The sequence below is a fragment of the Coregonus clupeaformis genome, chromosome 28 (genome assembly GCF_020615455.1).
Source record: "Coregonus clupeaformis isolate EN_2021a chromosome 28, ASM2061545v1, whole genome shotgun sequence".
In the NCBI taxonomy this organism is placed as follows: Eukaryota; Metazoa; Chordata; class Actinopteri; order Salmoniformes; family Salmonidae; genus Coregonus; species Coregonus clupeaformis.
Window position 1 is genome coordinate 34,176,877 of NC_059219.1, and position 25,354 is coordinate 34,202,230.

General features: G+C 44.2%; 1 protein-coding gene across 11 annotated transcripts in view; it reads right to left on the bottom strand.

The window, feature by feature from the left end:
- Nucleotides 1-266: 266 nt before the first annotated feature.
- Nucleotides 267-25,354, bottom strand: part of LOC121543521 (protein phosphatase 1 regulatory subunit 12A-like) — a gene marked incomplete at its 5' end in the record, with an annotated part of 31,681 nt that continues 6,593 nt past the window's right edge. Inside the window, 20 exon segments of one of the 11 annotated variants that reach the window (XM_045208950.1) lie at nt 267-853; nt 3,998-4,048; nt 6,637-6,684; nt 6,841-6,945; nt 7,076-7,190; nt 7,480-7,496; nt 12,002-12,067; nt 12,354-12,487; nt 15,471-15,738; nt 15,955-16,125; nt 16,783-16,873; nt 18,011-18,157; nt 18,518-18,682; nt 19,068-19,214; nt 19,814-19,933; nt 20,402-20,493; nt 21,060-21,323; nt 22,202-22,309; nt 23,900-24,036; nt 24,886-25,046. In XM_045208950.1, the coding sequence (XP_045064885.1) occupies nt 767-853; nt 3,998-4,048; nt 6,637-6,684; nt 6,841-6,945; nt 7,076-7,190; nt 7,480-7,496; nt 12,002-12,067; nt 12,354-12,487; nt 15,471-15,738; nt 15,955-16,125; nt 16,783-16,873; nt 18,011-18,157; nt 18,518-18,682; nt 19,068-19,214; nt 19,814-19,933; nt 20,402-20,493; nt 21,060-21,323; nt 22,202-22,309; nt 23,900-24,036; nt 24,886-25,046 (2,494 nt within the window). 11 annotated transcript variants of the gene reach the window in all.

Sequence of the window (25,354 nt, forward strand, 5' to 3'; positions counted from 1 at the left end):
AAGCATTTTTATTAGAAATAAATGCATATTGCACATACAGTGAAAGCTTAAATTCCACCAAGTCCACCTGTTCTGTAAAGCGATAATTCCATTTACCTCTGAAGAGACACACAAAGGTACAGAAATGGAAAGGGGGTGGGTGGATAGAGGTGTGTGCGTGTGGTGTGTGTCGGGATGGGGGTGGAGGTTGCGTGCACTAAGACAGGGTACAACTGGGAAGTATTCTGCTGGGCGACAGAGCCTCCAAAAACAGGGTGGGACTTCTTCTGGGGGGGTCAGAAAGAACAGGACAACTACACATCGCACAACCCTTGTATGTAGGTCGAGGAACAAACAGGAAATGAAAACAAAAAGATGAAATAAGAGTTTGTGGCACAAAAAAAATCCGGTGAAATAACTGTTCTTCTGTGACAGCCGAGAGATCGATACAAGTGTTTTATGTACAACTAAGGCTTATTGGTTAAATAGTTGAGGCTTCCCCGCCCGCAAACGCTTTTACATGCCATTCACAACCCTTTCCTTTGCTAATGTAAACTCAGTGGTTCTATCTGGAGAGCAGCCACAGGTTGAAGTGGATAATAACCTAATGGAGAGAGGGAGGAAATGGATGGGAGGATGCTGTGGTGGTGGTAGAGGAGAGGAGCGAGGGAAGAAGGAGTCTTCTTGTTGCTGATGTCTCTTGCAATTAATACCTAAAAGTTGCAATTCCATTAGTCACTGCCATGGAGGAGTGGGCGGGTGCAGGAGGGCGGGGAGGGGGTCTGTTCTACTTGGAAAGCTTGCTAATGACTCGAATAAGAGCTCCGTTCTCGTCCTTTAGTCTCTGGTTGTCTGCTTTCAAGTCTGGTAGCGTCTGGAAGAGAACAAAAGGAAGATAGGGAAACAGGCTTAGAGACAAGTCACCACAGAGACACGTTGAGGTTTACAAGTCAGCCCAGTTCTAGAAACTGTTAATTGCAGCGTGTCATCAGCATCTTTGACGAGCCAGTCTCAACCATTTTTTTCTTGTCATTTATTTTCTCAGCACAAACAGTGCTCCTTTGTTTGAAGCATACAGGGCCAAAAAAATGCATGAGCGACAACTAAAACTGTTGCAGCATCAAATACTGCCTTTGCAATTGTTCGGTTCTTCTTTTTGTATTTGTGAGGTCGACTTACCATGTGTAAAGCTAACACCATCTCGCAGTCAGGATTGGAGGTGGAAAATGGGGCCATTCCCCACCCAATAACCATTTCTGCCCTGAACTAAGTTTCCAAACTAACTGCTGTTCTTTTCTTATAAGAAAGTAATGGTAATACAACAACTCTGCCTTAATAGAATTATAGTAGGTACATTATTCACTAACATAGTTACACCACTGCCTGTCATCTTGGTCACAGTTTGTGAGTTGTCTGAAATAGATACAATAAAATGACTCAAAAGCCCTATGACACTCATTAGGGTCATTCTGACTAGCTATCTGAATAAGGGATACCCTACCGCTTTAACTATTTATTAACACAATACTCAGTGTGGTGCCAAAGTGTTGTCTATTAAGTGGGTAATATTACGAGAGACCTACGAAATACTAACCAGTTTGTTTGACAAATGAAAAGATAACTAATCACAATGAGTCACAGATGATCATTTACAGGTATAATTCCCTCATTAATATCAATTAAAACCATACCGGGCTAAGCAGATTCATAAAGCCATGCAGTAGAGCATTGTCTTGGGCAGAGCAAATATGGAGGACTGTCCAGTCCCTCTTGAAACACTTCAGCACTCACATAGGGAACAACTGAACATCCAGGGAGATGAAGCGCAAAACTTCACTGTCCACTGCAAAACTATAAAGCATTTTATTACAGATGACAATCAACCAACCTGAGCTTCTTATGGTATGTAATGGACCTTGAATCATGAGCCAAATTAATATGTCTAGGTCACATTTCACTTGGAATTGAAATCAGACCAAGTGTAAACCTGCAGTATGGGGTTGACCCGGTTTCAAAGCTGGGTTGATGGCATCTATAAGAGTGAATTGAAACGGGGGTAGGACTGGAGAAAGACACTGAGGGGAAAGGATATGTGTCCGTCCTCCATAAAAATAAAAATAAAGATGTCCGCCATTTGACGCAAAAAGAAAGCCACGTCATGCAAAGAAAACAGAAACAAGCCAAACGAAACGGCCCTCCCTGATAAAGACTTCAAGACAGCACACTGGGGGGGAAAACAAAAAATGGGGCACTCTCCTTTACAGTACATCAAATTATCTAGTAAAATCAACTGCATAAAATACCTAATCATGTAGTCCAATATTTATACTTCAGGTACTGCACTAACAATAAAGTAGTACATATTTGCTTCTATGAAAATGAACACCTGAATTGATACTTACCTGACTGAAAATAACATTTCACTATACTGTAAAATATGGGTACTGTAAATGGAAAGTGCCCACTCAAAACACACTCCCCCAATATGAACACCAGAGAGGTCTGGGGAGGTAGGGTGAGTCAGTCTCCGGGGGGAATAACCATGTAGTTGGGCGGCTGGGGACCTGCCTGTCTATGGGTGCGGTCGGAGCACGAATGGAGCATGAGAAGGGAGGGTGAGGGGGTGAGGAGGAGCGGTTGGGCAGGGCTACAGGTCCACGGAGGGGGGCAGCTGGCTGCAGGCTGACTGGGAGAGCTTGACCACCACGCGGGCCAGGGCCCTGTTCTCTGCCTGCAGCCGCTCTTTGACCTGACGCAGGGCCTGAACCTGCTTTACCTCTGGGAGGTTCTGCAGGAAAACCACAACACAGGGAGAGAGAGCGGGAGAGAGAGAGAGCGGGAGAGAGAGAGCGAGCGGGGGAGAGAGAGAGAGAGCGGGGGAGAGAGAGAGAGAGCGGGGGAGAGAGAGAGAGAGCGAGGGGAGAGAGAGAGAGCGGGGGAGAGAGAGAGCGGGGAGAGAGAGAGCGGGAGAGAGAGAGCGGGAGAGAGAGCGGGAGAGAGAGAGAGCGGGAGAACGAGAGAAAGAGAGCGAGAGAACAAGCGAGAACGAGAGAAAGAGCAAGAGAGCGAGTCAAACCAGCAGAGGGCAGAGAAAAGGGGGGAGATGGGAGAGTGTACCAGAAGGGAGAGAAAGAATGGAAGACAAGGGAGGGGCCAATACAAATGATAGAGAGGATAAGAGGGGGCAAAGAGAAGACAAAACAGAAAAAGGAGATTGTTAGGAAAATGGGACAGAGTTTGGAACTGGAGGAATGACAAGTGCGTTCCAGGCAGACTGGCATGTAGGAGAGATGGCGATCTACGGTAGCAGAGTAGAATAGAGTGTGGAAGACAGATATGATCGCTGGGCTCCTTATGACCTAGAAATAAACACTACATTATGGCAGTGCTGGGAAGAAGGAAGAACACTTGCTGACTGACATAATGGATTTTGCTACAGTTTGAGAACAACATCCAATCTCCTTAGTTAGAAGAGCTTACGAGTTACGTTGACAAAGATTATATAGAGCATCCCAAAATGTCATAAATACGGAACACACACACACAGGTGAATACACACATATTCAGAATACACACCACAGACAGGATACACTGGGGTCTCAAATCAAACACTGGTGGCTCAAATCAAACAGTGACAACAGCACTATGCTGACTGTCAGTTAAGATTGCTTCATTATACAAATAATATGCTATAATTGACAGCACCAGAGAGTTTATCAAATGGAACATTGAATTGCCTGCAGGCCTCCCTCACATTGGGCCTGTGGTAAAAATGCTATCCTGTATAGTAACTTTGTTCAGCAATACATTTCAACAGGGCATACTAATATAGTACAGCTAATGTATACAGTATGTTTAACAATATTGGAATATTGACTGCTGTCCCTGATCTTAAAGGGGCAATATGTAATTATGTCACTAACAACCTCCTGGTGCCCTACACACAAACAGGGCATACACCCAACCACATACACCCAGCACGGGTCACCCCTGAGGGCCCAGTCACATGAGACAGTACCTTGAGTTCCTCCTCCATCTCAGAGATCTTCCTTTCTAGAGCTCTTCTTTCCTGCAGGGAGGGAGGGGGACAAACATATGTTAACCCTGGGTTTAAAGAAGAGGGAGAGGAGCATTGAAAACACCACGCAAGACAACCACCACATACAAGCTCCCACAAACTGCTTCAGTTATGTTACCTCACACCTCGTGGACAAAACGAAGGCCATAGCTCGGCAGCTCGGCTGTTACAGCCTTGAGTGACTGACAGCAGTGTTCATTTGTCAACAACAATTATGAAAAACACTCATCAACTACCTATTTTTCCTGACTAACACTATGATAACGAGACGAGATTCCCTGGGGAAAAAACGAGAACTATCACAAATTACTTTTCATTTTAGTCAACGAAAAAATGACGAGCCTCCCACGTGACACTAATGGACATTTATTTTTACATTTAATTCGGCAGTCAAGTGTCGTGGCACCTGGCTTCGCTGCAGTTAAAAAGATTGATGAGTGACTGAAGTGACCGCCTGGAGCTGTGTGGGAGAGCCGGGCAGATCAGCTCAAATCAGCTGCAGACCGCGGAACTGAAAGATGTGAATTCTGCCAATGAGAGGACTACATTAAATATTCTGCATGCATACACGCTTAGGATTGGACATGTTTGTTTGCAGAATTTACATATTTCAGTTGCGCGGTCTGATTGAGTTGATCTACCCAGCTCTCCTCCCACACAGCTACCCAGGTCACTTCAAATCACTCGTCAATCTCTTGAACTGACGCGAAGCCAGGTGCTAGGACACTACTTGTAACTAACCTCAACTAGAAACAGTAATGTTTACTCTTACTTTCATGTAGGCTATTTTTGTTTATCACATCAGAACCTCTATTTTCCCATTTGCACTTTTATTCATCTGTGTTGCCGCTCTCGCGCCGCGGTCCGCAAATGCGAGTGGTTGCTTTTTTCCTATGGGGAAAAACTAATGCCATTTGTTAAATATTAGGAGTACAGTAATACTTCTGACATTTTGGGAAAGCTCAAATTCTCCCCTTATCAAGAAACCACTGTTATTTACCCCCCTTGACGGTTATGATGGGGAGGAAAACAGTTGTAAATTGTTTAACCTGTAGCCAAGGTTTTATAGCCTATATGGTTAATTATGGCTGGCATTAGTTTCAATCTGCCACAATATCAATGTTACCAACTAAACTATACAAGGAGATAATAGGCCTAGTTGGACAAGGCCATCTGAATGTGCACATGATGGAAGTTAGAGGTAGCCTATATATTCATTTCTTTATACATTTACATTTTAGTCATTTAGCAGACGCTCTTATCCAGAGCGACTTACAGGAGCAATTAGGGTTAAGTGCCTTGCTCAAGGGCACATCGACAGATTTTTCACCTAGTCGGCTCGAGGATAGAAAATAATGTACTGACTGTGGCTAAAACGAGGCTAAGACTAAAAAGGTATTTTAAGACTAAAACAGACTAGAACTAAATTGCTGCCATGAGGTGAGGTGTGAACGTCAGATAACAGATGCAGGTTGGGGAGCTTTATGAAGAGAGACAGAGGTGAGAGGAGAGTGGGTGAGGTACACACGACTGTGAAGCATGTCAAAGCCGGAACCATGGAGACTAATCTAAAGCCCTAACATGTTTAGTGCTGCATGTCCCATTTTCTCCTGATGTGGTTAAAGGCTGTGGTTATCTAAACATGACAAGTTCATGAAATGACTCATGGTAAATGTCAGCCATACTGGCAGGGCCAATGCAACTAAAATAAAAGAAGCATTTGGCTTCGTTTGCAAAGGAAGACCCGAGCTGTGAAGGTCTGGAGGTATGCTGACTTTAGGGAATGCCAGGGGAATGTGATCAAGGGAAGGTGATCTGAAATCCAGTTAGAACATGGACTTTACGCAGACTAAAGCAATAGACTAGAGTATGAGTAAATCATTCATGGAAGATGTTTTGAGTTGAGGATAAATGTTTTCTTGGCCACCATGTGAACTACATGTGCCTGTTGTCTTTAAGGGGTTGTTTGTGTCAGTCGTAAAGGGGTTGTTTGTGTCAGTCGTAAAGGGGATGTTTGTGTCAGTCGTAAAGGGGATGTTTGTGTCAGTCGTAAAGTTGATATGAGTGAAAGTTACTCAAAATTGGGATGAGGAACACTTGCCAAGAAGAATAGCAAAAAGCACATGCAGAAGATAACATTTACATTGAAACAATCCATAATGTATACTCGCTATCACACACTACGCAAAAACTCTGGAGAAGAAGTGACCACACACTGGCTTTTTTTTTTTTTACAAAACACGTGAGAGAAGGTAGGTAGCTTGTGCTTGGGTGGGGTGGCACGCCCCCAGCCAGCTATACAGGCATGGTGAGACAGCCAGCAGCAGAGGCAGTAGACTGCAGAAAGTAGTCAGGTTTATAAGACCATACCACCCAGCTGAAATTGGGGCCTGCTTGTAACCTTCAGACATAAACCAGTTGGCATTGATTACCACTAGCATTACCAATTCAGTTCAAGCCAATAATAATACTTTTATTTTTAAGTGCCTTTCATACATACACATTTTTTTGAGTTCATTCATTTGTTGGGAAAAAATGATTAAATAAGTTAAAAACATAAAACACTTAATAATCATTACCCTTTTCTCCATCTCAAGCTGCGACCGGTCAGCAAAGCGCTCCTGCCTCTGTAACACAAGCAAAGTCGATAACCCACAGTTAGCGAGGAACAGCCCCTATTTATTCCCAATGAGTGATGCTAATGCTGAGGCTACTTATGCTAATGCTACATTATACATGCTAATTTCCCAACTGTACTGTGCAGCCTGGCCCCAGTGCCTCACCTGTGTGGCCTTCTCCAGCTGTAGCTTCAAGTCAGTCAGCTGCAGGTCTGTGTCACGTAACTGGGCCTTCAGCTTCTCATTCTCTGCTAGGATCTGCTCATAAAGCTGAGAGGAAAAACAACAGTGAGAAAAAAATGTCACTTCACGTGGAAGAATGACTATTTCTATGGTGGTGTTATTGAGTCTGGTGTGATCTTAACTAAGGTAGAAGGTGAGTGTCCGGGAGCTCCAGTACCTTCTTGTAGTCAGTGCTATCGTCTCGGTCCAGCCTGCTTGAGAATGACCTGCGACCCTCGCCACGGCTACCCAGGTGGTCATTTCGGTCGAAAGAGGAAGTGCTGCTTTCATTCCTGAAGATAATAAAAACATGGACACTTACCTCTACAGTTACATTATCTATTCGACCATATCTAATATTTACACTGCCATATACAAGGTTGTCAACGGTTTATTTGGTCCAAAGTGGCACAAGCCCTCCAAGAGAAGGGTAAATAGCAGACAGGAAGGATGAATTCCCAAATGGCACCCTATTCTCTACATAGTGCACTACTTTGGGCAATGGTCAAAGGTAGTGCACTATATAGGGAATAGGGTGCCATTTGGGACAGACCTGAAGAATAAACTGAATTTGCCACGTACCTGGACAGTCGGTCGCTCTGTGAAAAGAAAAGAAAAACAGAAGTGATTTAATGTCTTCACCCGATGTTAAAACAAGCAAATCCAAATCAGTGTCTACCCCCTCTCAGCTCCGAGCCTCTCCCTCTCATAGCACCTGACCCCTCTGCACTGCAACAGTACCCCCCCCACATTCCTGAACGGCTGCCAAGCCTGCCAGTGCCTCAGGGCCTGCCTCTGATCCCCAGCCTCTCCTAGCTCCCGCTGCTCCAGCAGAGGGCCTCAGAGTGGGGTTAGGGAGCAGGCAGGATGGGGGTCAGAGGGCCAAGCCTACAGCGGTATTCAAATTGCTGTTGGCTTCCTGAAGCTGAAGGAGCCCGATTGCCAGGAAAAGCACTTGTGTGTCAGCATATCTTTAAGACCTTGGCTACAGAGATTAAAATGGTGAGGGGGAAGAAAACTGACATGTACAACTGGTTGAATTACAGGTTTGTCAGAAAAATATACTGCTTAACAAAAACACCACAGCATATTTTAGCCTACTTCTCTAAGGTTTATATATTTTGCAGATCATGGCAAATTCAAATCTCCCTCAAGTCGTGAAAAAACTGTGTGCTTCACTTCACACTGCAAGTAATTGATAAATGCAGGGACATTCTTCCATCTAACTCCAGTTATCCATGACTTTCACCACAATAAAAAGGCCAGCTAAGTTTACCACCTAAAATCAAGTGGGCAGAACTGGAGGGGTTAAACTAGTTACATATCACAATATCATTTTGGACGATATTATAGCGATACTTTGACTGCAAGTATCGATTTGTAAACATATTACTAGTAGGGTTGAATGTCGGGAACCCGGTTACCGAGATTTACAGATTTACCGCCCAAAACCACTCCCTTTTCCCGAGATAAATAACAGAGAAACCGGTAAATTATAATAAATTATTTATATTAACAGCATGACGTGAAATAGAACTTAAATTATATGTGTTGTCTAAATCAGGATTCTCTAAGGCCTTCTCTCTGGTCAAAGCATGATGAATCATCAAATCTCAGGGTGGGGACCGACAGCTCATCTCAGTATGTAGACCTATCATCTCATCATGGTAACTTTTGTGACAGGTAGACTTACAGTCGCTGCAGCATAGCCTATGCTACAGTAATATAAAGACCGAATGCACGTCTAATTTACACATCTCCATCTGGCTGGGGTCTCCTCCTTTTTTGAAATGGTAAATATATATATTTTTTGCAGCTGAAGCATTTTAAAAACAATCCTATATCGCTGCTTTAAATCAATGCACGAGCGAGCACTCTCTCGCAGTCTTTCGCTCTCATCAATTACGTTCAAAATGCATTCAAGATCGACTATTTGAAGAGGGACGCAAACTCTTGTTTGTTGAATGTTAAATACAGCAGCCAATAGAACTCACGGGTAGTTTGAAAGAGTGAATGCGCGATGGCAGTACGCTATAGAAGTTATTTATTCAGACCCATAACCATTCAAGCCTCGTGGAGAATTGAAAGCATTCTGCATCTCATTCTAGTCCTATATTATTCAAGCATGTCATTAGAATGATTAAGATAAAGACAACAAAACTTATTTAATTTAACTGTTGAAAGCGAGCAAGGCATGAAGCAACACTAGAGAGAGAAAGAGGTGGTAGGCTAATAACATTAGGGGAAATATTATGAAAAATGTCAATCAAATTCACTAGCCTATACTTGTAACTTTGTAGGCCGCATGTGCTGCACCAGAATCGCATGTTCTCTCCCTGCTTTATCATGGTTTGAACAAGGTGCGTAATTCCAGTCCATTTAATACAGTATAGTACAATACAGTAATACAGGTCACACTCAAAAAGATTACTGGAGCTTGTTCCATAGCATAGCTACATCTATGTGCTTTTATGTTTTTCTACCGTGCTTAATGTGCAGTAGCCTATATATCATATAGCCTATGTATTGGATAACGTCAAAATCATTTGGGCTTCGACTCATTAAATGTCTTTAATGTAGGGCTCATAATATGTATTTAAATTAGGCTCAGGTTGCATCCGGCTTGAATTTTCCATCAAAGCTCTAATCAAATCCAGACATAGGCCTATTTATATGCTTTTGAATGACACTTCAGGTTTGGCGGGAAATACCGGGTTACACGGGAGAAAAGTGATTTATTCTCGGGATGGAACATTTGTAAAATATTCAACCTTAATTGCTAGGTAGCGTTAGCTAGCGCTAGTCGACTGTACTTGCGCCAAAACTCTTGTATTTTTCATCCTATAGCTTGCTCTCCATCTTCTTTTTAAATAGTGAGCCAACATGTTCAGTCCTTTTATTTCCATGACTGATCAAACGTCATTTTCTCATGCTCTCTCATCTCTCTATAGTAGACATATAATGAGCAATATAGTTTGAAAAAGCAAATCGCAATATCGAATCGCAATACACATAGAATTGGGAGAATATCAATACATATCATATCTGCACCTAAGGACAACATCATAGCGTGAGGTCCCTTGCAATTCCCAGCCCAAGGAGAAACCCAAATCAACTCTGCCAGGAGAGAGCAGCTCTTCCTGAATGCTTTCCTATCCATGCAGAGATAATGGACCATTTCCTATTTGGTGTTCCGTTCTGGCCCCGCCCCAATGTGCAGCCTCCAACAACAAAGATACACGCTGGCTTTCTGTCTGGTTGCTCCGTCCGCCTGCCCCCCTCCTCCCACTGTGTGCGTCTGATCTGCAGCCAAGCGCCTGGCCACATCGCTGTCTGCTCCGCTCTGCAGCACTACACAGGACACACCCCTTCCAAAAACAGGAAGACCTAGCCAGGGAGACTCCATCTTACTTAACCTTTATTTTGACAGGGAAGTCATACTGAGACTAGGGTCTCCTACAGATGAGCCCTGCATAAATACATCAAACAGACACAATACAAAAAGTATTAATTTGTAAGTCGCTCTGGATAAGAGCGTCTGCTAAATGACGTAAATGTAAATAAAACAGAGATTTATCAACAGAGGTCACTGATCATTACTCTGAACTGACCAAGGAGGACGAGAAGATCTAATTTCAGAGAGCTCTGTAAGTTGTTCCAAATAAAGGTCGCAAAAAAAACAACTAAAAGTAGCTTTACTCAACTCTGTGGAGACTGAAGGGGCCTCCAGCAGCATCCAAGCCTGAGACTGGGCTTGGTAATTTGTAAGTCTAAATTGAATTAATGATACAGTAGATATTGTTTATCTACAAAGCATGAGTGCTTTGTAGATAAACAAGAAAATGCTGCTCTCCCCTTACATACAAAGAGGCCCAACCCATTTTTTGTTAGTCACACTGACCTTCCCCTCTCAAAGCTACAAAGGAACTCTGTAGGGGGTTCTTTAGCTATGATTACAGGGTGGATGTCCTGTCCACTAAAATTAAGTCCTAGCAGATGCCAGAATATCTGATGTTTTTCACTGCATGTGAAAAATAAGAATTTTTGTCATTTTTCAATAACTAGTCCAAAAAAGTAACTAGTCCAGAATGTTTTAATTCCTTCCACTTTCTCCTCCATTCGCAGAATGTTCCTAGTAGTGAAAACTGCCTGTACGTTCAACCTTTGACCTGAGCAAGACACATTTCCTTTGTGTGGTGGCTTGTTTTGGAACTTACTGAACTATGGTGGAGAGTGTTTTGGGTTTGAGGTCACCTTAGCAACAGGACAATCACAGGAAAGGAGGAACCATTAAATCCAAAATCAGAGGTATTTACAGTACCAAAGTTGGCCAAAATAGGACAAATAAAGGAAAAGCAGAGGCACTTGCTTGGCCATGACTATACACAAAAGAGAGTGAGAGAGCAAACACTACAGGAAGAAGTTGATTGGGGTGGTTGAACCACCAAAAAACACTGGTCAGTCACTAAAAAGCATGTGTTTTATCAAAACAGTCTATCCTTTAGTTTGGGTCTCAGGCTGGAGGTTTGACCACAGACAGTTGCAGTAAAGAGGTCAATGGAACTCAACCAAAACAATGGAAATGCAGTGGAAATGAGTGGGGGAAAGGTCTTTAATATCCTCATTGCCCCCCAGCAAGAACAGCCTCTATTTAGGCTATTGTTTATGTATATTTAACAATATGTTGAGGTACAAATCTGAGTATAATACTTGTATGGATGTCAACCCCAATATATGTCCATGTCATCGTCACCAATCAACTGTATTAGAGTTAAAAACGACTGACTTCCATAACCGATTTCTGTATGCTAGCTATGCTACCAGCTCATACGAACAGGAGTTAGCATTTAGCAGTCACATCTTGAAAACGTGAAAAGGGACAACTTCTAAATGTTATGCAGCGAAAAACAGACTTTAGTAACCACATTGTGAGCCTGTTTCAAATCAATACATAAATCATTAAGGACTTGACGAATTTACACTTAGTTCGATCAGATTTGTTGAATTTACGCCAATGAGGGCATCACAGCATCCTGCGTTCATTGACATCTTTACCGCATCTATTGTGGGTTTATTTATATATGGTTGTGTGGACTGAGGTTACCTGAGGTTCACCCTTGATGCTGCCTTCCTCTGAGTCCGCCGACTGGTCTGGGTCATTGTCATCACTCTGGAATATAAGGAGGGACATGAGGTCAGGAACAGCCCCGGGACACAGTTATTCTCAGAACAAATCCAAAGTCTGGCTCCAAATCCCCAATCAGCTAGACCCAGAGGTGTTTCATGAGGTGCACTTCAGTGTAGTACCACATGAGTAGTTGTACTGCTAAATCCATAAAATAGCTTTTTACTTCAAAACTGACATGTATCTTTATTGCCTTATGGGTGGGTCAAGTGGGCTCTGATCATTATATTTGAGGCATGTCCACATTAAAGTGTGTGCGTGTGTCACTAACCCCATCTTGGGTCCAGAAGGACACCCCGGTGGAGCGTCTCTTCTCACGGGGCCGCCGGCGATCCCGTATGGAGCGGGGCTGGGACTTATCCTCTCCCTCTTTCTCCTCCTCCTGCTGCTGCTTCTTGTCTGATTCTGTCAATCACAGAGAGACCGAGTGAGCCACATGCACCTCACCTAGCACATTTGGGGTCAATTCCAATTCACATTGTCAACTCAAAATCAAATTTTCGAATTGCATTTGACTTTACTGAGGAGCCTAACTGGTGACTCATGTAGTTTATCAATAGTGTTCATTACAGTCAGTGTATGTGCTGACATCAAAGTTTCATTCCATCAAAGCTTAATTTAAATCTTTGGTTTGATTTGCTTTCACTAACGAGCCTTGTATAGCAATTGAGCATTGGCCAGATTTCAGGAGAGAAAACAGCTTTGGATCCGAGAAAGTTTGCTCAGCTGACCGAGCATGGTTTGCCGTAGTAGCCAGTGCGTCATCGCTATGGAGAGTGGAGTGATTTTCAGAATTAGGAACTAGTGTTAAGCGGATGAGCAAAATCAAAATTTTTAGAGAGGGGTTCCACGTTTGGTTAGACAGATGGCTCCTAGCAACTGCGTGTCGTGTTAAAATGACACCATCTGACGTGAGACAATGTGCTTTAGTCTCTGAGATGAGAAACCATTTCATTTAAGGCAACCCAATCTTCGAGGGACCAATGCTGCCTGGGTGGAATTCAGGTTAACCTGTCTGTGCTCACATGGCTATTAGATACAGTGCCTTCAGAAAGTATTCATACCCCTTTACTTATTGCACATTTTCTTGCGTTACAGCCTGATTTCAAAATGGATTATTTCTTCACCCATCTACACAAAATACCCCATAATGACAAAGTGAAAACATGTTTTTAGATTTATTGAAAATGAAACACAAAAACCTAATTTACATTTGTTTTTATTATGGATCCCCATTAGCTGTTGCCAAGGCAGCAGCTACTCTTCCTGGGGTCTGGCTAAATTAAGGCAGCTATACATTTAAAAAAACATTACAATACATTATAACAGATTTCACAACATATTAAGTATTCACACCCCTGAGTCAATACTTTTGTAGAAGCACCTTTGGCGGCGTTTACAGCTTTGAGTCATCTTGGGTGTCTGTATCAGCTTTTGCACCTCTGGATTTGAGGATTTTCTCCCATTCTTCCTTGCAGATTTTCTCAAGCTCTGTTAAGTTAGATGGGGAGCGGCGGTGAACAGCAATCTTCAAGTCTTTCCACAGATTTCAAGTCTGGGTTTTGGCTGGGCCACTCAAGGACTTACACATTCTTGTTCTGAAGCCATTTCAGCGTTGCTTTGGCTGCATGATTGGGGTCATTGTCCTGTTGGAGTGTTAATCTTTGCCCCAGTCTAAGGTCATTTGCACTCTGAAGCAAGTTCTCGTCAAGAATATGCCTGTATGTCTCCATTCATTGTTCCTGCTATCCTTACCAGTCTCCCAGTCCCTGCCGCTGAAAAGCATCCCAATAGCATGCTGCTGCCACCACCATCCTTCACGGTAGGGATGGTGTTAGACGGGTGATGAGCTGTGCCTGGTTTTCTCCAGACATTTAATTTCCCAATGATTGAGACCACTGTGCTCTTGGAAACTTTCAAAACTCTAGAAATTGTTTTATACCCTTCCTTCTATATGCCTCATCACAATTCTCTTGGAGTGCTATGGACAGTTCCTTGGACTTTATGGTATAGTTTCTGCTCTGACATGCAATGTGGGACCTTATATAGATGTGTGTTTCTTTCTAAAAATCATGTCCAAACAATTGAATTGGCCACAGGTGGATTCCATTCAAGTTGTAGTGACATCAAGGATGATCAAAGGAAATTGGATGCACCTGAGCACAATTTGGAGTGTCATAGCAAAGGGGTGTGAATACTTATGTACACTGAACAAAAATATTAAAATGCAACATGTAAAGTGTTGGTCCCATGTTTCATGAGCTGAAATAAACGAATCCCTACATTTCCATAAGCACAAATTTGTTGCCATCCCTGTTAGTGAGAATTTCTCCTTTGCCAAAATAATCCATCCACCTGACAGGTGTGGCATATCAAGAAGCTGATTAAACAGCATGATCATTACACAGGTGCACCTTGTGCTGGGGACAATAAAAGGCCACTCTAAAATGTGTAGTTTTGTCACGCAACACAACGCCACAGATTTCTTAAGTTTTGCAATGGGCATGCTGACTGCAGGATTGTCCATCAGAGCTGTTGCCAGAGACATACATTTTAATTTCTCTACCATAAGCCACCCCCAACGTCATTAGAGAATTTGGCAGCATGTCCAACCGGCCTCACAAGCGCAGACCACGTGTAACCACGCCAGCCCAGGACCTCCACATCCGGCTTCTTCACCTGCGGGATTCGTCTGAGACCAGCCACCCGAATAGCTGATGAAACTGAGGAGTATTTCTGTCTATAATAAAGCCCTTTTGTGGGGACAAACTCATTCTGATTGGCTGGGCCTGGCTCCCTAGTTGGTGGGCCTATGCCGACCCAGGCCCACCCATGGCTGCGCCGCTGCCCAGTCATGTAAAATCCATAGATTAGGGCCTAATGAATTTATTTAAATTGACTGATTTCCTTATATGAACTATAACTCAATAAAATCAAAGAAACATTTCTAAAAACATGTTTTCACTGTCATGGGATATTGTGTGTAGATGGCTGAGAAAAAATCTAATCCATTTTGAATTCAGGCTGTAACAACAAAATGTAGAATATGTCAAAAACAAATACTTTCTGAAGGCGCTATACATCTAATAATGATAGATACTCTGGCCATACCTCAATGTGGGAATACATTCAACATCAGCAGAACTCAAGCTTATTTTTTTCAATGAATAGATCTGATGTTGAAAGCATGAGTATCTCAGTGTGTGCATGTGCGTCTACTCAGTCACAATCAATGCACTGCTGACAGTGTGTCCAGTATGCTTACAGTTTGGTATGCGAGTACATAGATTTATCATACTGATACACCGAATGGCAGTAACATATGAGGTTTAATAACAATCCATAGCATTTAGAGATCTGAACCCGTAGCTCTGCTCTCATTGCTTACCTTTCTCAGTGTCCCTAGAGGAGCGGCTGTAGGAGGTGGTGATGCCCGTCAGGCTGTTGGGCCTGTTGAGGGAGCTGGAGGAGGAAGTGATGCCCGTCAGGCTGTTGGGCCTGTTGAGGGAGCTGGAGGAGGAAGTGATGCCCGTCAAGCTGTTGGGCCTGTTGAGGGAGCTGGAGGAGGTGGACAGGGAAGTGGAGGAGGACGGGGTGGAGGCCGTGCTCAGGGTGGAGGTGGTTGAAGTGGTGGAGGGACGGTAGCGCTGGTAAGTCTGGAGAGAGGAGAAAGAGAACAGGAAGTCAGGAATGGTTACAGTCTTCAGATTAATCAACCTGGGCTTGAGGAAAACTGCACAAAAAAAAGATTAATTTATTCTGAAATCTCTAAAGTGATTTTCAGTTTACACTTCACCAGTAAACACATTATGTTGTTTTTCCAAATGTATAATATAGCATAGTAAATAACTATTGGGGAAGCCTTCACATACCTCTTCGAAGCTGCGGTACCTGGACCGGTAGTCGTCCTCCTTGGTCTCACCAGTCTCCTTCTTCTCCTTGTCTTGTTTCTCAGTCTCTTCCTTCTCCTCCTCCCGGGTCCGTGTGGGGCGGCTCCTGCCAATGGTCTTCTCTGCCTCTTGGAGGTCAGTCAGAGTCACACCCTGAGAGGAAATGGAGAGAATTGAGTGAATCTCTGTGTCGAAAAGGGTTAGAGGAGCAATGTTTTTATTGGGCCATTTTGATTTCTTCATGGAGGGAAAAACTACAAAATGGCAGTTATCTGCGTTTTGGAAGAGGAACATTTACAACTAATTTCAGGCATTCACTTACTGCACTGTGAACATTATTTATGTTATAAAAAGTAGACAATTTAATAGGGCATTTTAAGCTGCACCATATTTAGTTATTTCAGGTAGTATTAGCGACAGCATGGAAAATTGAGCTTGTTGGGGGAGAGGAAAAGGAATAGCCCAATTTCCTATGGCTTGTAAACAATCTCCTCATTAAAACTTGCCACGCTTAGCAATGTGTGCCAGCTTATACAAACGTGTTTGTTTCGGCAATAAAACAAACTGGCAATAACTTTTTTTAAACAACAATCAGTTCAGCTATATTACCCCAAGCCACATATATATATATATGACTCTTGTAGTAGCTAAATGGACTAACCATGAACCATTACAAAGTCCAATGAGAAGTGACTCAGTTGACACTGCATTTATCAGCATGTTGTTTTCTTTTTGTAAACCCCAGCAAGTATTTGGTTAGCCATTCAGGCCCAGTTCAGAAGCAGCGTCAGGACAAGTGTCTAGACTAACCTGGGTAGACCTCCTGGACTGTCTAGCCTGTCTGGAGCGGGCTTTCCTCTGGGACTCAGACTCTTCATCCCGGACAGGCGTGAGGTACGATCTGCAACACAAACAAGGACAGGCGTGAGGTAGGAGCTGCAACACAAACAAGGACAGGCGTGAGGTAGGAGCTGCAACACAAACAAGGACAGGCGTGAGGTAGGAGCTGCAACACAAACAAGGACAGGCGTGAGGTAGGAGCTGCAACACAAACAAGGACAGGCGTGAGGTAGGAGCTGCAACACAAACAAGGACAGGCGTGAGGTAGGAGCTGCAACACAAACAAGGACAGGCGTGAGGTAGGAGCTGCAACACAAACAAGGACAGGCGTGAGGTAGGAGCTGCAACACAAACAAGGACAGGCGTGAGGTAGGAGCTGCAACACAAACAAGGACAGGCGTGAGGTAGGAGCTGCAACACAAACAAGGACAGGCTAAAGCCACACGTAAGCATGAGGATGATAGAATGAGACTGACAACACTTCAAGTAAGTAGCCAAATCTAAAATGACTAAATCTAACATCCAGGTATTCTTTCTGTTCCCCTCCGTTTAATCATCCAGATTTGTATTGTACTATCAGCTGTGGAGATATTATCTCCTTTCACCTTTTATTTAGCATCAGTCTAAAATAAATGGCTAATATTGAGGAGACCGGTAAGTCTAGTGCTTTCTTTGACGAGGGAATGTGTTTCTTCATCCCATACAAGAATATGAACTCAATCACTTGTGAGCCTTGGCATGGCCTTGAGAAACCCATCTTCCTTATAAGGAGAACTTTCTGAAGCAGTCAGGGTTCTAGACCCCTCCCAGAACAGGTGGCTTCTTTCAGCAGCAGTGACTTCACAGGAAGACGAGCTCTTAACCCCATTCATTTTAACAGACTCCCGCTCCTCCTCCAGTGTGTACACACTGGAGGAGACCACACCCAATTCTCAAACAGAGGCAATGCAATCTCAAATAGCACAGGATCCTGCTAGCTTCAAGATATTCTGCTTTCTGAGAGACTGCAGTTATTACATTGTTTGTAGTTGTATAAACAAGTGAAGAATCATGAGTTGTGTGTAAAAAAGGTGTGTATCAGTGACATCCTTGTTTTCTCCTGTGGGTGCCACGTGTGGGCATCCATGTGTGTGTCCATGTTTGCATTTCAGAGTATGTGTGTGTAGGTGGGGGTTGCGCGTACGTGCGCGTGTCGGACCTGCGTCTCTCCCTGCCGTCAGAGCCAATGATAGTGCCAGTAGTGGACGTTGTGGTGGTGGTAGAACCAGTGTTAATCGTAGGGATGACAGTCGCAGACTCCTTCTCACGCTCCTTTTCCCTCTCCGCACTCTCCTCTGCCCAGTACCTGATCCACACACAATTGTACACACAGGACTTCAAAATAGGACTAACATTTTTACATTTATATGCACGTGTGTGTAGGGTCCTCCCCAGGATTTTTTAACAAGGTGGTGCTGCTGAATACGGAGGGGGGTTCTGCTCAGAGGGGGGCAGTGTCCCCCTTTGGCGCAGAGATTTTTGAATTTTTTAACACCTGTAACTGCCATTTCCCACAATCTAGAGCCAAAAAATTATATGATAACAAATAAAATAAAACTTTTTTTTTTAGACGCATTTATTTTACATAGTGCCGCAGCACCCCGCTTACATTCTCTGGGGAGATCCCTGTGCGTGTTACATGCATGTGTTACGTGTGTGTGTGTACCTGCTGGTGAGGCTGGAGGATCCGGTGCGGGTGGAGGAGCCCAGGCTGGAGAGCAGGCTTCGGTCACGGTGGCCGGTGGGCGAGGTAACAGACGAGGTGGTGGTGGTGCTAGTGGAGGAAGAGGTGGTCGAACCCAGGTCCTCGTGCCTCCTGCCAAAGGAACCACTGTGGATACCAGTGGGACAACAGTCAGAGAAGGAACGAGAGAACGGGAAAGAGAACGAGGGAAGGAGAGTGAAAGATAGGATGGAAAGGAGAGGACCAATTACCCATACCTTTAGTAAAACAGTAACAGGAATGACATGTTCTGAAAACTAGGCGATCAAAAACAGTTAACACTATGGCCTTTGAAGACGAATTCCTCTCCATTAGCCATTACCCAGTGTTCCAAAATGGGGTTGATCTCTCTTTAGTTGATGGGATGGTCAAGAGAACAACAAAGTCACAAAGACGCATTGAACTGCACAACACTTATGTAGCCGAGACCGACAGACAGGTGACAGACAGTGGAGGTGGAGAGGTTGTTGTTGAGTGGGGGCTGGTGGTATACCTGCGGTAAATGCTGTAAGACTGGGAGGCGGGCGACTGCCAGAGTTTAGTGTTACAGGTGTTAGGGTCCAAGCTGGAGGCGGACGAGGACTTGGCTGGCACGTCCCGCGTGCTGCCGCTCCGCCCTAGCGTTAGCGTGTGGGACGTGCTGGCAGTGTGTGGGGACGAGATTGGCATGTTAGCAAGAGGGTGCACAAACTCACACACATTTATATAACATACATACACATGCATAACATGTATAAAAACTAAGCTCTGATACACTTGGTCCATGTCTCGGTTTCTTGCGTCATAGAGATGGATTCTGGGTAATGTAGTTTTGGAACCTTGCAGGCTGTAAGAGCGTGACAATGGCAGATAGTAATGTAGAACCTGGTGTTTAGTATAGAGAAACTAAAGGCACAGAAACCTGACAGGACTAGTACAGTCATGCAAGAGACTGTGGCGTTTGTGACAGAGAGCCGTTGGACTGATTTGCATGGCTTTTCTCAGTAGCTGTTTGCATGTTAAGCATGTACATGCACGTTTTTCAAATGACACTCCGAAATCAAATCGAAATGAGGAATGAGCAAAACTACTAAGAGTCAACTAAAGTGTAACTGGATATCTCCACGACATTGTTAGTTTGGTTATTAATTTTTAACAACTATGTCCAGAACTAGTACTGAATGAATTGAAGATGGCGCACTGATCTGGTGTAGTGATTCGGTCAGGTTGAGGGGTAGCATATAGTGAAGCGTGGCTAACCTGCGCTGATAGCTGGGTGTTGTTCGGTTGGTGGAAGCGCTTCCTTCACTGTTCTTCAGCTCATCGTCCCAGCGTCTCCTGGTGTAGGAGCCGCTACGTACCAGACTAGCAGCAGAGTCCCTGGGATTGGAACCACACACTACAATAGCACCTAGGGCTCCACAATATACAGGCAAGGACCAGCAGCCTTGTGCTACAACAAGTAAATACTCGATAAATTCTAAGATTGAAATGTAAATCACAATGACTAACAAAGTATCAATGACTGATATTTGTATATTCTATTCTTGTCAATCTGATGCTGGCCAAATGTGAACATTGTGAGAATATTATTTTCCTGTAACTAATTGCTACACTTGATAGAAATATGTATGAGGATTTTTCATTGTAAACTGAAGTAAGTCTCTCTGGATAAGAGCGTCTGCTAAATGACGTAAATGTAAATGTAAATACTTAGAGGCAGCAGAGCAGCTACATTAAGCCACAACATGCAGTGCTGCTTTTGGCCTGTAACACACAGCAGTGAACAGCAGGTGGCGCTCCTGTCAATGCACTTTTCCCTTCAGAGGGACAACGCTGGCGCTTCACCTGTTCTCCTTCTCATCAACGTCTGATGTACTGGCCAGTCTCCTGGGGATGGTGGGGGCAACGTAGGCAAGTCTGGCTCCTTTGTCTTTTTCCTGCACATGAAACAACATTGTAGGCATTTGCTTGAGCTCCTAAACACAAAAGCATGCTACATACATACCCACAGCCAACAAACTAGTCTCAGTCGACTGTGGATTTCAACTTCAATCTAGCAATGCAACTTTTCAAAACAGTCTGGAACGGTGAACCATCAACTTCATCTTAATATGAACGATGACATCCGTTTCAAATCGTGCTATATGACCAGCTGCTTTGTACACATTAAAGCATATCTATATGCTTTATATATATTAGTATCAGCACTATTGACTAGGCTAGACAGGGACACATTATGTTATAGTAGGGGTACTGAGTGGGTCCTACAGGGACATACAGTAAGTATATGATGATATAGTGTCAGCACTAATGACTAGGTCAGATAGGGACACATTATGATGGCACTGATGCCTGGGTCAGATGGGGACTGATGCCTGGGTCAGATGGGGACTGATGCCTGGGTCAGATGGGGACTGATGCCTGGGTCAGATGGGGACTGATGCCTGGGTCAGATGGGGACTGATGCCTGGGTCAGACAGTGTGGCGTTAGTTAGCTACTGACCTTCTCTTTGTCCTTGTTGTCCAGGGAGGAGGAGAGGCGGGGGCTGGAGGCCGAGCGCATCACCCCGGCTGTGTCCTTCTCCTTCTGGGCCTCCTTAGTGGCTGTGATCTCCGCCAGCGCCCCGTAGCTGCCCGTCTTCCTCAGGCCCAGGCGCCACGACGCCGGGGACACGTCCGATTTCTTAGTCTTGTCATCCTCCTGTTTATCTTTAGGGGAGACCTCTTTAGGAGAGACCTTACCGGCAGGGGACACCTGCTGGGCCACCTGGGGGAGAGAGAGGGGAGAGGAGGGGTTAGTGGTTAGCTTAGACTCGTTAATAAAGGGGGTTTATACAGAGAGCAGACGAAGGCAGCAGTCCGGGGTTTAGTTTTCTGGGGTGAACAACACAGCAGTCAACAGAGGTTAATCAAGAGGTCAAAAAGCAAAGGAGTTTTGGTGTGGAATGAATCTGCAGAGGCTACTGTCTGATCTCGGGCAGCGCTTGAGAACGTGTCATGGATTGACAACAAAATGCAGGGGACGTTTTGAGTACAGGCGCATGTTGAAGGGGGAACTGAAAGTCTGGAGACATGCTGAAAACACTACAAGTGACTTGTACCCCTAGAAATAATATAACCACATCTAGTCGACGTCTCCCTTGAAAAAGAGAGCTTGGTCTCAATGGGACTCCAAGCTAAAATAAAAGGTAAAATAAATATCCTCAGATATTAGACTTTTGACTGAGGGACAGAGTACAAACTACACTGAGCGGCAGGTCTACAATCAGACACCAAAGAGAATAAACACAGTTCACTGATAAACTCCAGTTAGTGCATGGATGGATGGGACTGGGTCAATTCAACCTGTTAGGGTTTAGAGGGCTAACACAAGCCTTGGGCACACTGTTACACTGCAAACATAAACGGCAACAGAGACAAATAGACCACATACTAGTTGGAGCACATGAGCCACAGACACACAGAGAAAGCATTTTAGGACAGTGTGTTTGAAGACCCATGCAGAACAAAATGTCACTAGGGGGGTTAGCAAGAGTGTTGACTGGATGTGCCATTGAGGTCAGGTGAGTAGGCAAGTTGTCGTTTGTTGCGGAGGTAACAAGGGCAGGGTAACTAATAACTCTGGAACACACACCAATGCCTCACCATGGGTTTTTTGGGACCAAGAGAAATGCCAGTTTTGCGCAAGCCTTGACGCCACAATGCAGGACAGCTTGGCTCCGCCACAGGCATGAGGGCAGTAATATAATCAGACTAAAGCCAACCAAGACAAGAGCCATGATGAGAGAGGGGCGGACAGAGAGAAAGTGAGACAAAAATACTAGTAGAGGGAGAGCAAGAGAGAAACAGAAACAGAGTACAGAGACAGAAGCAGCAGCAAAGATACAGTTCCTAGCACAGACGGAGAGAGACAAAGATATATTTTAAGGCCTGATCACACCACACAAGGTTTACTGACCAGCGGGTCAATCGTTTCTTTTGGTTGAGTGAGTGACAGCTCTCGCAGGACACGAGAGGCTTTTTGAAAAGACAAGACAATGCTAGTCTCAAAGCGGACATTGTTAATTGTTTTGATCACTCTTGTTAGACAGACGACATTGTGTTGTGTGTGTGCTAGGCATTAAAGTAGGAGGGGATTGAGAGCATTTCTACAAGAGAGATAACAGGAAATATGGATAACAGGGATAGTGATGGGTATATGTCATAGTCTTGACTTCGGTTTGAATGCAGAGTCCACCAAGAAAATGCAATCAGATGGGAGGATACATCCAATGGGAGAAATTTCCTTAGGCACATAACTTCAACTTACAAAGGGAAAACATGACCGTTTCAAAATGTTGGACCTTAACGAGACGCAAAAACAGAAGGGAAGTATAGACAGGGTATTGTTTGTAGCTTAACAGTTATTTTCTCTAGTTGAATGATACTGTGCCAGTTGTGTTGAAGGCAAGATACTACAAACTACTATTACTATAAATGTACTATAATTAGGATAATGTGGCGCAAGTCCACCGCCTCAGGTCTTATGAGGGGATAATGCACAAGTGCCCTCTAAAGAGAGTAACAGGCCAACACTGAAAGGCACAGTATGACTGAGGTCACTGAGTACATTCAGTCAGCTGCAATGCCACATCTGCACTGCAGAGGGCAGCAGACATAGGGAAACTGTGGGGCCATTTTTGAATGAAAAAATTCCCATCCTCATTGTGTCTTGTAATAATCAACACTGCTAAAATATCTGACTGATGCCCTTACCCGTGGTCAACAGTGTTACAGTGTACCGTTAACACCATCGAGCAATGGCTACCCCACCCCATGTTCAACCACTGCCATGTTTGTTGAAGACCAGAGCTCCTGTTCAACTAATCGTAACTATAGCGCCCTGGGCCTCTGTGACACTAGTTTCTGTTCACAGTGTACCTTGGCGGCGACAACAAAACCTACCCAAGTGTTGTACTACTCATGTGACGGGCGTCAAATCCCACGTAACCCCCTTTAAGTAAACCCTGTGTAACTTGAGCCAAGCGTGAAACGTGGGTTTGTGTTAAAGCTTTAACTAAATAGACATGAATTATATCGACCTGTATAACGGGGGGTGGTGAGCTCAGGCATGGCTATGTATCCCGGATGACAGGTTACATCCTAACGCATCAGCGGTTAAACCTTCCTCTTGGGTTCTATAACTAACAAACTTCTGGGACACGGAACCACTTGATCAGTCATGTGAATCTCTAGAAAAGAGTGCTTCAGTAGTGGGAGCTGTAAAGGCGTGATAAACTCTCTGCAGAAGAGGCTGAAGAGGACTAGTGGAGGACTGCAGTGGACCTATCCACCAGGCCGTACCTTCTTGACAGGCGAGGTGGGAGTCACCTGGTTAGTGGGGCTGGTTGGGGAGGTGGAGGACGCCGTAACGCTGGTCGGCGCTGGCACCACAGTAGTGCCGTTACTGTTGCTCACAGGGACAGGAATCTTGCTCTTGTCTGGAATGGAGGAATAGATAGGATGAGTTACATTTTTACATTTTAGTCATTTAGCAGACGCTCTTATCCAGAGCGACTTACAGGAGCAATTAGGGTTAAGTGCCTTGCTCAAGGGCACCGACAGATTTTTCACCTAGTCGGCTCGGGGATTAGAACCAGCAACCTTTCGGTTACTGGCACAACACTCTTAACCACTAAGCTACCTGCCGCCCCAGTTACTGATGCATAAAGGCTGGTTTATACTTAATCTAACCACAAATGAGACAAGTGTCGTTGGCAAAATCAACATTGGATAACAGGGATAGTGATGGGTATAATTTATACTCAGGTCGACTGTCTGCAGACCGTCGTTGCAACTGTTGTTTGTAAGATATGGTCTGATGATCATATGAACTGGTTAGCTAGCTAGCTAGCTAGCGCCAAACCCCTCTTTAGAAATGTGTCTTTTTAGTGGTCTGGCTTGCTAGATTGACATGTACCAACATTTTTTAACGGATGGGTTTGTTGGTGTTAAAATAGAGCAAGAATGCTTTTTGGACCATATTTTGCTGATGTCATGCAGACTGTCGTTTTTGTGTTTATACTTTTTCATAAAGATAACGACCATAGGTGATGTCACAGACAACAATGTTCATGATGATGTTGCAATAAGTGTCTACAGACAGTTCAAAAGAGTACATCTACGAAACACTACAACATTTACAATGTGTTCAACTAATGTATACAGGTTCTAAGGTCTTCTTCAGACTTGGACTCTGTGCTAATGGCTTAGATTGAAATCAGGTGAAGGTTTAGAAACACCCTGCCTGCCATTGAGGTTATTGTACCATTACAGTAGGTGGAACGTACCGGCTTCAGTCTCAGACTCAGAGTCTTCCTCCTCTTCCTCCTCGCTGGAGCAGCTGGACTCCTGGTCCTTCTTGCCCTCCTCTTCTTCGTCCACCTTCTCCGGTTCCAGGGTCTCGATGCGCGGGGCGGGCTTCTCGGGATCCAGGAGGAGGGTCTCTTTGCTGGAACACACACAGAACGTTTGGTACTTTCAGCCTGCATGGATTCATTATTATTAGACTACAAAGATGTGTGCTCCATTTCAGAGTAACAATACCCATAAACTCATTCCCCTCTGTATTATCAGAGGGCCACAATGACTTAGAGCTACTTTCAAAGCACTGAAAATATATTTCAAAACAGGCACTTTAACCATGGTTTGCCCCGTGGCCTAGACCTACCCTGGGGATTGATGCATAAAAGACTGAGAATCCATTATAGTACCGTTTTTCACTGAGTGACTCCCTTACGTCACCCCATTTCCCCCCCG